At 41.9% G+C, this 14,548-nt stretch overlaps 1 protein-coding gene across 12 annotated transcripts in view; it reads right to left on the minus strand.

Moving 5' to 3' along the window:
• Nucleotides 1–5,950: 5,950 nt before the first annotated feature.
• BBX (BBX high mobility group box domain containing) overlaps nt 5,951–14,548 on the minus strand; it is a 298,024-nt gene continuing 289,426 nt past the window's right edge. For all 12 annotated transcript variants that reach the window (XM_059687912.1, XM_059687914.1, XM_059687913.1 and 9 more), the window contains one exon: nt 5,951–10,526. In XM_059687912.1, coding sequence (XP_059543895.1) covers nt 10,439–10,526 — 88 coding nt within the window. In that variant the 3' untranslated portion in view covers nt 5,951–10,438. The remainder of the gene's footprint in view (nt 10,527–14,548) is intronic.

Raw genomic sequence — 14,548 nt, forward strand, 5'->3', positions numbered from 1 at the left:
GATTTGGCCATACTGAGATGTTGAGTTTAAAAAAGTAGATACCCAGCCCTCAATACTCTCCAGGGGGAAGCTCCCTCAGCGATAAGAACAGGCATTTCCGGTAGTGAAGTCCGTGGTAGAAGTGGAGGATTAGCAAAGGAAGACTCCGGTGTCCAATTTCGCCCCACATTGAAATGGGAGCAGCACACACCAAAAATGAGAACCTTCACAGCAGGTATGTTTTAGTCCAGGAACCCTCCTGGGGGCAAAGGAGTTGTTGAATAATTTACCCTGCCCTAAAAACTTCAGTCAATCTGGGTGGAGGAAAAAAGAAAAGCATAAAGAGAAATCTAAAACAGCTTTTGGGTAATCTGGAAGGGGGTGTGCCATCGTTGAAGAAAAATGCCAAGATTGAAAAAATTAAATTTCAGCAGCATGCAAGAGTTGGGGGCTAAGGTGAAGAAAGACACAGTAAAGGAAGGAAGGAAGGAAAATAAACTCAGGATATACCACATATCTGGTTACCAGAATTACCTCTCTGATTAAGGCCAAATGCTCAAACTGCTTGACCTTGCGATTTTGGCTATTCCTGGGCCATACACAACTCAGTCCTGGAATCAAGTTAGCGGGACGTTCCATCCCCCAGGACACGCATGGAGGAATGTGTACACTGATCCGCATCATGGATCTTCCCCGAAGACTTTCATCACATGTTGTCAGTCTCGGGCATCTGTGGCTTTGCCTTAGCAGCACCTGCTTTTCTTGTGCCAAGATCTCTTGTATGAGAATTTTAAAGTAAAACTCATTTAAAACACAACAGTAACACATACTATCCCTTTCCTTAAAGTCTTCCACATGAGTTTATAAGTAACTCCTTCCTGACAGCCTTTGATTTCCTTGCCCAGTCTCATCCACAATGCATTTCAATGGAGACTCTCTCCCCTCTCCCCCCTCTCCCCCCTCTCCCCCCTCTCGCCCCTCCCCTCCCCCCTCCCCTCTCCCCCCTCTCCCCCCTCTCCCCCCTCTCCCCCCTCTCAGGTTGTCTTGCTGATACTTTGTAGGCATCCAAGGCAGACTTGCTGAATGAGTGGATTCTTAGAGGAGCAAGACTTAAGCAATTTTATGGGTACCAGGACTTCTCTGGAGCCAAACAAAGCAAGGGAGGGAAAATATTTTCATGCACTTTGAAATAGAGAAGTGGAAAGAGGCACACTGTTTTTAAACAAATTCATTCTAACAATACGGTTTGATTTTGATTGATATACAATGTAGGTTTCATGCATCCGTGTGCTAACTACTACTATTCACAAAAGGGGCTTAGATTTTCAAGGACTCATGTGCAGAATATTGTTCTTATAATTTTAATACACTGCTATACACACTCAAGTGAATATTTAATATGGGAGAAGTGAAAATTTAAAATTATTTTATAAAATGTCTAAACTTTTCCAGTATTTATCTCAAGGATTATATTATCTTGGAGGAAAAATGTTAAAACTACAATCAATACTGCCTTCCTATTATATTTAATGTTAAATTTAATGTTTCAAATTAGATGGTAACACATTACCTATTTTTTTGTATCTAACTAGTATTCTATTTCTATTGTTTGTATATATTTTTTTAGTGTTACATGTTGGTTTCTCGAAGATATAAACTTTATCTAAATTGCCTCTCAGAAGCACCACAGATATGATGCCTAACAGTAGAAAAGGTTAGGAAAAAATAATCATTCCACTTGAATATATTTCTTGAAAATATTTTCATGCTTTAAATCCATTTTGACTTTTGACATTGAACTTCAAAGGCTTATTCATAGGAACATTCCCTTTCTCCCTTCAGCCCTCCATCCCTCAAGACACTTTCAATCCTCACATTTTTCTCCTGACTCTGCAATACACAACCCTGAGACAGAATGACCTTTTGTGAAATTCCCTAGGGTATGGGATCTCTAAAAAGCAAGGATTATCATTTGATCTCTTCCCACAAGGGATTTCAATTTGTGCTTTCATTTCTGGCCTGTTAACCCAGAATTTCAGATTTTAAAAATCACCGGCACCAGCCTTCCAGAGGTCATCTACACTTTGTCTCTGCCTCTCCCCAATATACTTCACTCGTGCAAGTCTGGGGAGGCAGAAAACAGTGGGAACAAGGTTGGAGGGAAGGAGAAAGGACATACAAGTTTATACCAAGTAATCTTCACTCCAGCACTACTGCTCTTGTGGCTCACGGATTCCTTTGGCTTTAGACAGGAACTGAACATATTCTTGGAATTGTGAGGAGGTGAAACATAAAAAATAAAAATTGTCCATATTAAAAGATTTTTTAAAAGGCAGCATTGGAAGTATGTATACATGAAATCACACTCCTGAAATAAACATATCTGAGGTTGGGGGAGGAAATGGAGGAAAATGGGCAAAATATAGATGAAACTGGAATTGAGAAAATGTTATTTGTTTAAGCTAAGGGGACATGGAGTTTAATATGCTAACCTACTTTTGCATATATTTTTCCATAACTTTAAAAGGTGAAAAGGTTTCTGATAAATTATAATGAACAATTTTATGTACTTTCAGCATGCATGCAATGCAGTATTAGTTTTAGCTTGCTTTTTTATTTTTCCTTGAGATTTCATGTCCTACCCAAAAAGATGTAACTGTCTAAATATATGTAGGAGCATAAAACCACATATATGTATAGTCTTTTTTTCCTAACACCATTTATATTTTTTGGGATGGAGCCCCCTCACCCCCACCCCTACACTTGACAGTAATTCAAAGAAAGGAAGTGCACTGGAGCATTACAAAAGTGTAATTCATCAGGCAGACTAATTTTCTAGAAAAATCTTATAGTGCTACATAGAGTGGGCTATGTGAATTTAACTGTTTTCCCACATCTTATCTCCTGAAACAACTTACCCCTTATGCATCATCCTTTACAAGTTTATTTCAAATAAAGTATACTTAGCATTTTCCTATATACTCAAACATATCTGCCTTAAAGTTGAAATAAAAATATAATCAATGATTACCATTTAATGAGAATCTCTATTACAGGCCCTATGCCAACATTTCCGTGTCTACTCTTTTCATCTCAGCAATGGTGTGGGTATTAACACCATCATTCAGATGAGTGAAATGTGGTCCAGTGGTCCTCAGTGGTGAGCTGGTGGGGCTAGTGTTTGAAGCCATGCCTGTCTGAATGTAAAACCTGTCTGATGTAATTATACTAAATATGTATATACTAGGGGCCCGGTGCATGAAATTCGTGCACTGGGTGGTGGTGGTGGGGGGAGTGTCTCTCAGCCCAGCCTGCCCCCTCTCACATACTGGGAACCCTCAGGTGTTGACCCCCATCACCCTCCAATCGCAGGATCGGCCCCTTGCCCAGGCCTGACGCCTCTGGCCTAGGCGTTCGGCCAGAGGCGTAGACCCCCATCACCCTCCGATTGCCTGATCGGCCCCTTGCCCAGGCTTGACGCCTCCGCCAGAGGTGTCAGGCTTGGACAGGGGACCCCCAATCTCCCCCCGATCACTGGCTCTGGCCCCCGCCCAGGCCTGAGGCCTCTGGCCCAGGAATCATGCCTGGGCAGGGGACCCCCATCTCCCTCTGATCGCTTGCTCCACCCCCCGCCCAAGCCTGACGCCTCTGACCCAGGCTTCAGGCCTGGGCAAGGGGACCATCATATCCCCCCAATCCCCAGCTCCGCCCCCCACCCTGGCCTGATGCCTCGGCCAGAGGAGTTGACTCTCATCACCCTCCGATCACCAATCACCGGATTGGCCCCTTGATCAGGGCTGAGGCCTCTGGCTGAGGCGTCTGGCTCGGGCAGCGGGGACCCACAGCTGCAGCGGCCCCGCGATTGTGGGCTCCGCTTTAGGCCCAGGCAAGGGACCCCTATCCCGGGACTGCCAGCTTCGACCATGCCCAGCTCCCATTGCTGGCTCCACCCCTACTTCCTGCTATCACTGGCCAGGGTGGAAAAGGCACCTGATTCTCCGATCATAGCTGGGGGGCAGGGCAAAGGCGGCCCTGGGGCCGCCTTTGCCCTGCCCCCCAGCCCTTAGCTCCCCCCTGGGTTTCCGATCACTGTCAGTGGCAGGGGGCTTCTTCCTGCTTTCCCTTTCGCCTCCCTGCATTGTGCCTACATATGCAAATTAACCGCCATCTTGTTGGCAGTTAACTGCCAATCTTAGTTGGCAGTTAATTTGCATATAGCCCTGATTAGCCAATGAAAAGGGTATCGTTGTACGCCAATTACCATTTTTCTCTTTTATTATTGTAGATACTGTGTTGTTCCAAAGGATAGAAAACCATATCTAAGGTCGGATGGCTCAGAAACACCGTATTCAGCAAGTCTGAGGTTTGAGTTAGTTTCCAGTCGTAGTATACCATTTGCATGAGTTGTTCTAGCTCAAGGAAAAGATGGTATTTCAGGTCAGATTGTTCCCTGGGAGGCGCCTCCAAGAGTCCTGTGCTGAGAAGCAGACTAAGCATTATCTTCTTTCTTCCATCGGCTGATCTCTGCTGCATTTTAGGGAAAAGCAACTGAGGCTGCTGAGACCAATAGTTTAGAGGAGGCTATCCTTGGACATTCCTAACTAGCTTATTTTTATGAAAGTACGGTACTGTTTTAGTGGGCATGGTATATTGAGGGCACATACTCTATGGCCAGTAGTATGAACATAAAGAAATATATTTGAATATCTTTAAAATACTTCAAATTTTTATTAAATATTTTTATTCAGTTTTAAGATCACAGTTAAAGTACTTTAGCATGTTATACACATGACTTACATGTGCAATTTTTAGAAATATCAAATAAAGTATAAGATTTTGAAGAAATTATATAAATGTGTATATTGACTTTTACTACACATACATCTAAAGAAAGCAATAATTCTGTTGTACCATTAAGTAGAAATCATTTATTACATGGCATGTTTACACCAACTCTAAAGAGAACCGAGCCAATTTCAGAAAGCAAAAAATAAAAATAAAAATAAAAATAAAGAAAATGAGCGATTCGGTCATGCTGAAACTGTCAACAGACTTAAGACCTGGTGGTCAAACGAAGCCGTGGTTAATTTATGACAAGTAAGCAATTCAAACCTACGAGAAACGTTCATAATCTGGTGTGTGGAATCTCAGGTGGTTTTTATTCTTTTTTTGATAAATTCCTGAGAGCAAGAGATGTGTTTCGTGCTAATGAAATGAGAAACATTGCTGAGCACGTGCTGAGCTCCAGATCATGAACCTTCCCCACCCCCGTCCTGCGCAGCGAGGCACTGGCACGAGGTGTCGGGGACCCGATCCAGCCCCTCGGTGGGGGGGGGGGGGGAGGGCTGCGAGAGCTGTGTTAGTCTGTGAAGCAAGCGCGCCTTTGTGATTTAGAGCTTGTGAGGTAAGATTTGTGGTGTGGGTGGGAGGGTTTGGAGGCATTGAATTAGGTTCTTGTTACTCAGTAACCAGTTCTGACCTAAGATATTAGGAAATCTTTGGAAGTAGTAGTTATGGTCACAACAACTATGCATAAAAATCAATTTGAGGGCAGGATCAATTCTGACCACTGACTGCAACAAGAAAACAGTGGCCACAGAACTTATAAGTACAAGGTTTCCTCTTCTAATTTATTAGTACAAATCATACCACACATAAAATTTGGCCAAGAGAGGAAACTGTGTTTTGTTTTGTTTTTTTTAAAGAATATGTGTATTTATAATTTTTAAAGAAAAGCACAGCACAAACAGATGGAGGTGTATGACAGAATCAGATCTATTTGTCTTGATTTACTGTTCTGTTGCTTCTTTGTTCTGAAATGTAAGGAAGATAACGTCCCCAGTGAAAAGGACAAGGTCATTTATTATGGAGCATAATAAACTCAGCTATCACTTCCAAACTAAAGCAAAGCAGTCCATCCAACCCTGAACCCTTCACCAGAAGTATCTGGTAAGAGGAACTGAACAAACTGTTTCTTTTTTAAGTATAATGTTAGTGAATCTAAGTAAAATAATTTTTAAGAATCCTGAAACTCAAAAACAAACTCCAAGTCTAATTCTTTGGGAATGCTTGTATAAATAAAAGCAACATCTAATTAACAATTAGTACACTCTTCGTAAGGTGCAAGACAAGGTCCTATGTGGGGAAAGCTAACATTCAATTTCCACCTAGCCGTCACTGAATACTTTATAGGTCAAATGTAACAGCATTTGCTCCTACTGCCCACTTTCGGCAATACACTGTTCTCTCTGGAGAGGGCGGTTTGTGAAGTCAAAACACTGCAGTGGAAAATAGTGGCACTGAAGGTAGAAGCAAAACAAGACAAACCTTCGAAACAGGACTTAACTGAAATTAACTTGTAAAGCCGAGGTAGCCCAATAGAATTGGCCTTATCTGAGGGCTCCGTGGAGCAGTGCAGTCAAAGGAGAATCTCCTCCCCAGTATCACATACACGCCCACGTTCCCCTTACAAATGAGGACTCCGGCCTCCTGTGTCCTCCTCCCTCTCTCCCGGTGAAGAGGGTGCTTCCCCCGGTGTGTGGGCGCCGGCCTCCAGCCTCCAGCTGCTGGTCTCCAGAACACTTAGGGTTCATACAGTAGTTTAGCAGGCAGCATGGTCCCACTGCTTCACATTAATGCCAAATGCCAAACTTGGAACAGAGCTATTGGGTACTGCCCCTCCCACCCCCCCACACACATACTGTAGAAACAAAAGATGTCATTCAGTGTCAGCTTCCTCCTGGTTCTGTATCAATTTAAAATTTGCTTTAGCTTTTACATAGGTGCAAATACTGTCCTATGAAGAGCCAAATACTGCGGAGTGCCTGTGGATGACTTAGACAGGGTGGCACCTGCATTAATAAGAACATGACGGATTAGGTATCCTGGGTCCCAGCATCCAGGCCAGTTCCGATGCTCCTCGACCGTAGTGTGCCGTCACTGTTTCCCTCCAGCAGTTTTAATGGCAGGAACTAGAGTATCAGTGATAGCGTGGGAATGTCAGCATTTCGGCTTTGAGATGGCATTGGTAGAAAGCTCATCTGATAGAGTTAAATAAATATATTTCTGATAGAAGTCTGTCAGGATTACAACAGTATGATTTAGCCTTTAAAGGGGTTTTAGTGAATTAACACTTGGATCTAAAAATCTGGGAACTAACCTAATTTGGGGATAAGAACCTGTATCTTCAACCTGGTGGTGGGACACTTTTCCTTTTCCTGATCTCATTACAGTATCCAAACAAATGCAAACTTAAAAGGGTGTCTTACAGTATTTTTTTCTTTCACTCAGCTTCTTAGAGCTGTAGCTTCAGTTACTATAATATACTCTACACACTTCAAAATTACATAGGAAATACCCAGAGTAACTAAATAAATAAAAGGCAAAAGGAAACTGGAACAGTACTGTCTCCATCAGAGACTAAACTATCCACTTCCAGCATCACAGAGAAGGGCTAGGACAATTTTTTTCAAAATATTTATATACAGGTTTGAATCCAGAAATTAAGGTTAAAAGTATAAATACTGATAATTTCAACTAAATTCAGAATGGTTTCAGAAAGATATGATACAACAATTTAGAATACAACAGAGCAGAAGAGCATCGTATTTTGGTTTGCTTGAGATATACATAAGGTGCAACAACTTCTTCTCTTGAGGATGCTTATGGGACAAAGGTTAGTGTAGATGGTGTTTGCTGGCAGATTAAAGTACACATTATAGCAATACGATTGATTTTCCAAAATAAAGAAGAATGAGAGAAATGAAATGAAAATGATAAGTGGCGGTGGGGACTACATGTTGGTCTGAAATATTTGTGCTAACAAATGTTGTTACCTGAATATACCAACACCCCTCTCCAGCGGGTTCAGGGCATGAGAAAAGCACTAGTATTGAAATCAAGACTTGCACTCAGAGAAACAACAAGGCGAGTGTCTAAAGAACTATAAAGCTTTGCAGGATTTCTGCTACTCTCAGTGCCTAACTGCTTAAAAATTAAGCATTTCTACAAAAAAGGTGTTTTTTTTTTTTTTTTTAAAGTATCTGAAAACAGTCATATCCAGTAGGTTGCCCTCCCACTCCCACCCTGCCTAAGGGAAAAGCCACTGAGGTTTAGGAAAAGCAGATCAAGTAAGATAGTAATCACATAGAAAAAAGCAATCTTTTGTTTTGCTTCTTTTTAAAAAAAGGTCCCATGAATATACAGCAATCTCTTGAGGAACTCTAGTGAAATGTAATCAGAGGACTGAAGGAGGGTGCTCTGGCAAAAATAGACCTATTCTAACATGTTCTATGGAATAACAAGTTAGTACCATTGTCAAGATGCATGTTCTGCACCACACAATTTTTGTTGTTGGTTTGTTTGGGTTTATTCTTTTGGATTTTAGCTAATAATAATTTTAAAATCACTGCTAGCAAGTGGTCCAAAAACTCCTAACAGCCACCAACCCTGGGACCCAGCAATTTCCAAACATTCAATTTGTGTTTTGAGATTTAGAAAACATTAATAAAACAGCATCGTAGGAAAAAGGCTATGCTGAAATTTGGGGTTGCTCACCTGATTTATTTCTATGTGACTGGGGTTAAGCTATAAAAGCTGATTAACCTTGCTTACTAATTCCTTCTTCCTCCATAGATGCACAATGAGTGTGCACCTTTGAGAATGTCACACCAATGCTCTACTGCCCTCGTTACCTGCTTTGAAAAAACCCCTCTAGAGTCTTCCATTCTGTTAGTATGTTGTACATATTTTCCAGCACCGAAACTGAAGTAATATCTACAACCATGGAAAGCTAAACCTAGTCAGTATTAATAGAGTCACTTTTTATATGGCTATTAGGTCAAATTACGATTAGAAAAAAATCATCATTACAATTCAGTCAAGTATAAATAAGAAAGCTAGATAAAACCTGTAAACTGTCACCATTTAGAGATCTAATTCAAAAGCTTCAAACCTGAACTAACACTATCAAAATCCCGCCAGTTTGAAAACCAATAAAAATTATTGCTGGAATCCAATCATTGAAATTTGGTAGTTTGTGCTGCGATGCAAGAGTGGGGAGATACTTTGTGCTATGGAAGAAATACCCTGTAAAATCTGTAGCCTCTGACTAATTTGGATTTATCACTTTGCATCTGTTGCTAGGAAACAAGACACTGTGAAAATCAGGTGGTTAAGTCAATATGTTGATGGTTCAAAGCCAGTTAATCCACTTGGCACTGGCATATGTATGGTGGGTTTTATGTTCAAAAGCAACAAAACACAGAAAGGAAACAGAAACTTGCAGGTGGGCCTGTGACTGAGTCCCACTCTGGTCAGGCATACCTCCGGTATCAGTGACTCAATACCTCCTTAACAACACAAACTTGAAATGGCTCTAAACACCTGCAGCGCCAGCGAGGCTGTGCATAGCAATTGCTACCCGTCCAGTCTGTCTGGGATGGATGGAAAGGTCTGTGGCTCCAGGTCCACATGAAGTGAGTGTCTTCAATGTGTTCAGAATAGTGAAGTAATACTAAGGTCACTTCTGAATAATATTTTTCTCTTTTTTCTGTTTGTTTGTATGAACGATCCATTGGTCACTTAGACCCACTTAGACCCCTGTGTAAAAATAAAAGAATCCTCAAGGCATGAAAACATCAGTAATCTGTAATCTGTAGGACTCTTCCCCTGTCCAGGTAAATATTTGCCACAATTTGCCCCAAGCAAATTATTCTTGGTCACTCAAGGCTAAGAAAAAAATTCAGCTTGTTAAGAATTGTAATTTCTCTCTCTCTCTCTCTCTCTTTTTTTTTTTTTGCCAGCAAACTACCGCTCTGGTGGCAAATATAAAAGTGCAGAATATATGGACCACGAGGCCGAGCATACACCGCTAACAATGGTACATCTGCCTGCCCATGCTGCGTGGGAGTCTCGGAACAGGCTTTTTAATATTATTCTACAATATAAATGTAGGTATAACCTATTATATAAACCATCTTAGAACTTAAATCTCCATGTACAAAAAAGGCTAAGAATATCTAATAATAACTAGTGCAGTGCGTCAGTTTTTGTTTTTGTTTTTTTGTTTTTGTTTTGAAAGAATAACTAGGTAATATATGAAACTAGTTTCATACTCTCTGGTTGGTAAAAGAGATGCTGGATGAGCTACAGTAAAGGCAGTCTTTTACCAAGTTACCACCTATTACCGTCAACAGCCTTCAATAGAAAGCAAAGCTCCAGGATCATTCCATTTCTGCTCATTATCAGACAGAGAACATCACCCACAAAGACTCTGGGTTCTGAACGAACAAATGGGCCCAGGAGGCTAACTTCTGCTTCAAGTGAATCTGGGCCATGTAGGGCAACAAGCACTTGTTTGCAGTCTGTATTTCCCACCACATGAACTCACTAGCATCCCTCGGTAAAGACAAGGCTAGGGTAGTAGGTAAAGCACAATGTTTTACAATTGAAGGGCGCTTCACTGGTCAGCGCAGGAAATAAGTACAGGAGCCTGTGGCATTTCTTTTGGCTGTCCATCGTGGGTGAGTGGAGTTGACCTCTGACCTCTGTGAAGCAAGAGAGAAAAAAAAATCACTTATTCAGAGTATGTTGTCAGAAATAGGAGAGGATGATGAATAACACAGCGCTTCCCAATAATGTGTTTAATAGTTTCTGCTGACTTTTTACTTATGCTGTTTAATGAAAGCCAACTTTGTCCTTTGAGTTTCTTTCTTTCCATATATTGTTGTTGTTTCTTTAAAGGATTTCTCACACAACTCAATAAAATGTTCTGTATCCAACTGACCACCTCCATTTTGTAGACTCTGAAGCAACAACAGATTTGGGAAATGCCCTCAGAATTGGGAAACTTTAAGCCAAGGGCTGAGGTGCGGGACAATAATCCTCCCCCGGATCCACTGAAATTAAACAAGGACAGGACCCTTTGCTTGACTTGCCTGAGGGGAACACTCTGCTGCACTAATTGGTGACCTCCAGGCTCCTTTAAGTGGTGTAATAATACACCCGGTGAAAGCCTAAGGCCAGTAACAGCATGGTCCCTGGAGAGGAAGAGGTGTACCAGGGCACAAAAACTATGTGGAAACGATGACACCCTCCTAACTTAAGAAAAGTTTCACAGGCATATGGAGAAAGAGCGCAGAGGGGAAAAGGCAAGTACCGATTACATTTTAGAGTGTGAGAAAACCCAGTTAATTTGGGCCAAACTCAACACACATAGAGAGAGAATTCTAGGCAAAGCTAGAACATTCATGGAAAATCCCATTACTTGGATTGGAACTACATTGAACATAGCTGATTTTTTTCCCCCACTCAGCTTCAGCTTAACAAGTAGGACAAAATACATTTTATTTCCTAGTTAATAACAACACTTTTCTAAATTCTTGGTGATTTATACAGAGCTTTTTAGTCTGAAAAGATAGACTTGGGCACCTCCTTGACATTTTCCAACAGGCCTATGTCGCCTGCATGCTGCATCCCACTGTTCTGGCCCATAGTGGTCTGCAGGGCACATGGCACTGTGCCGAGGAATGCGATGTAGCAACAATGTCTTCACTGGTTTTAAGGTTTCAATATAGTATCTTCTTCAGATTATGTTGAACAAAGGGTGCTATTTTAAAATTCAAATTATATTTGCTCCACAACTATATCCAATTCCTGTCTCTTGGTGCACAGAAAAAAAAAGCAATGTAGATAAATGACAACATTTGGGGATGTGAGAATCCAATGATCACTTAGCCTAAGAATATTAGGCTTTCAGAAAAACAAAACGTGTATTACAATAACACTTTTGGATTAATCTGTTTATTCATGTAGGGATGCTGTAAGCACCAACTGTTCAATATGTTCAACTCTGCTCCAGAAAGATGAAATTAAAATGCTACTTTTTACCTTTAAGATTGAATATGTAATAACATTATAAAACCAAAAAATTTTTAATAAGTATGAGAAAAGGAAACAAGAAAAAAAAGTAAAACAAGAAAAGGATAATGTAAAAAAAAAAAAGAGAGAGAGAGAGCAAGAGGGGGAGAAATTGGGGTGAAAGTCCAACTTAATCAATGGGAAAGGAAGGCCGGCCGGCGTGTGATGGGCGAGAAGGATGATGGCCCTCGTTCCCGGGGAAGGAAGGGTCGGGAGAGCCTTCTTGACCTGCCAGGACATGAGAGATGCTAACACAGCGCTGTGGAGCCATGCCAAGGACACTGGATTCAAGGACCTGGGTCGATATCTTAACTCAGTTTGGCCGCGTGCTCCTGGCAAGTTAATTCAGCATTTGGGCCAACATTAAAATGGGACTAAAAAGACCCACCTAGCAGGGCCGATTTTAGGGTTAACTTTAATGAACTTTCCTCCTTATAAAATTCCTCGTAAATAAACAGGCTCTCAACAAAGGTTTCTGAAACTTCCTGTGTCCTGCATTTTGTAGAACTGCATTTCTACCCTGGATTTTTAAATCTAATGTTAAGATTTCTTGTGGCAAGAATGCAGGTAACAGCCGGTAACGTATTTCTACCCCTAACTCTGTTGACCACTCTCTAAATGCAGTAATTAATTGATGTGCAACCAGGTACAATTACATTAGGTCTGTAGGTAGAGGGTGGATGGTAGCTCTGCTTTAACATGTAGGGGCTAAAGTTACAACTAAGATTCCTGGGGAGAATCTGTCTTTCTAGATAGTCAGAACACTAACCATTTGCTAAGTTGACAGTAACATTTTAGTAAGCAATATCGTTCTTCCAGTGCAGCGGTTCTCAACCTGTGGGTCGCGACCCCTTTGGCGGTCGAACGACCCTTTCACAGGGGTCGCCTAAGACCATCTTGCATATCAGATATTTACATTACGATTCCTAACAATAGCAACATTACAGTTATGAAGTAGCAACGAAAATAATTTTATGGTTGGGTCACAACATGAGGAACTGTATTTAAAGGGCCAGAAGGTTGAGAACCACTGTTCTAGTGGGAGGTAAAAAACCAAAAACTCCTCGCCCATTCATCCATTGAAGTGAAAGGAACTAAGGAAGCTGTGGATATGGAGAATAAAACCAGTGCTTTTTTTTTTTTTTTTTTTTCCAAAATACACTGGAAGGAGACATAAGTGTGGGCAAACAGTTACGAACCAACATGGTAGCGGGTCTATGAGAGGTACATGGGGAGAGTGCAGACTGCAGGAGCAGTGAGAGAAGAGGACAAAGAATGAGGCCAGGAACGAGGAGCAAAGGCAAGAAAGGACTTGGCCCATGTGGACTGCAAGCAGTGTCCCCTGACTATGGAGGTGGGGTGGGGGTGGGGGGTAAGAAGGAATGGTTTGCTGAGGTGCTCACTGCTGGAAGCTGGGAGTTGTGGAAGGCTGGTTGACAGCCATGGTGTGACCACAGTCCTGTTCAGAAGAGAACACTGTCAACAGCAAGGGGGACTGTGTGGTAGCCGTTTCTGAGCCCTGACCCCCCCCCATTCTTACATCACCTCTTATTTCCACAGTTTACGGGGGCACAGATTTAATCCTTTGTGTAAGTGTATGAGTTTGTCCTCTGTACTCGACTGCGAAACTCCACGAGTGGAGAAGTGTCTGTGCATTTCTCTCCTCAGGCCCGCAGAGACCTGAGCGGATTTTAACAATGTCTGTCAGCATTCACGTGCTGTTAGGCACTTGCAGTGCACACATGAAAATAAATTTGACCTGTTGTAAATATCTAGAGGCTATTTGTGAGCCAGGACTGGAACTGCAACATGACAGATAAAGAGAAAGCAGCAAACAAAGCTTCCGTCTGGGCCTGCTAAGCCTGATGTGACTAAGGAGAATGGAGCCTGCCAGGTGGGTATACAAGTCATCCGTGATTCCAAGATCTTTGTACTGAAGATTGAAAGGCTAAGAAGGTAGCTCATCTGTGGGTAATCCACACTGAATAAAAATATGAGATCCCTGAATCTACAAAAGTCTTTTCTGCCTTCCCAAAAGGTCCAGGAAGTAGCAAACACTCTGTTTTGCACTTAGAAGTTGATATGCTTTCCGTGGGCTTCCCCGAGTTCCACAGGCTTCCCCATCTGTGATCTTGGCTGATCCTTACAACCAGGTGATTCTTTGGGGACAGTGTTGTTTTCAAAGCAGGATGAGAAAACTGAGGCCCGAGAATGAAATTACTTTGTAGCAAACACAGAGTGGAAGATAAATCCAGGCCTTCTGTCTGCTGTGAGTCAGATGTCTTTTTCCTGAACCAACTCTGTTTTCTTCTGCTGGTATCACCACGGCCACGGACCCTCCTCAGTGAGGGTGTGCACGGCCTGCTGACACTGGGACATTAGATTTATTCTGCATAACATGTCTATGGAATGAGTACCAGCTACACCCATTTTATAAGGAGAAACAAGGTACAGAAGCGAATGACCTTGCTCAAGACCTTGCAATTTGCAGGTGACAGAGCTCGGACTCAAACCCAGGTCTGAGGCCTGACTCCAAATCTCATGCTTAATGATTTGAGAATGCTGCTTCTTTGCTCTCTCAGGCTTTTTAGAGAAATAAAAGTTTAGCCACAGAATAACGCATTCAAAATAAAATACTTGGCTGGCTACA

This window comes from Myotis daubentonii, chromosome 3, assembly GCF_963259705.1.
Source record: "Myotis daubentonii chromosome 3, mMyoDau2.1, whole genome shotgun sequence".
In the NCBI taxonomy this organism is placed as follows: domain Eukaryota; kingdom Metazoa; phylum Chordata; class Mammalia; order Chiroptera; family Vespertilionidae; genus Myotis; species Myotis daubentonii.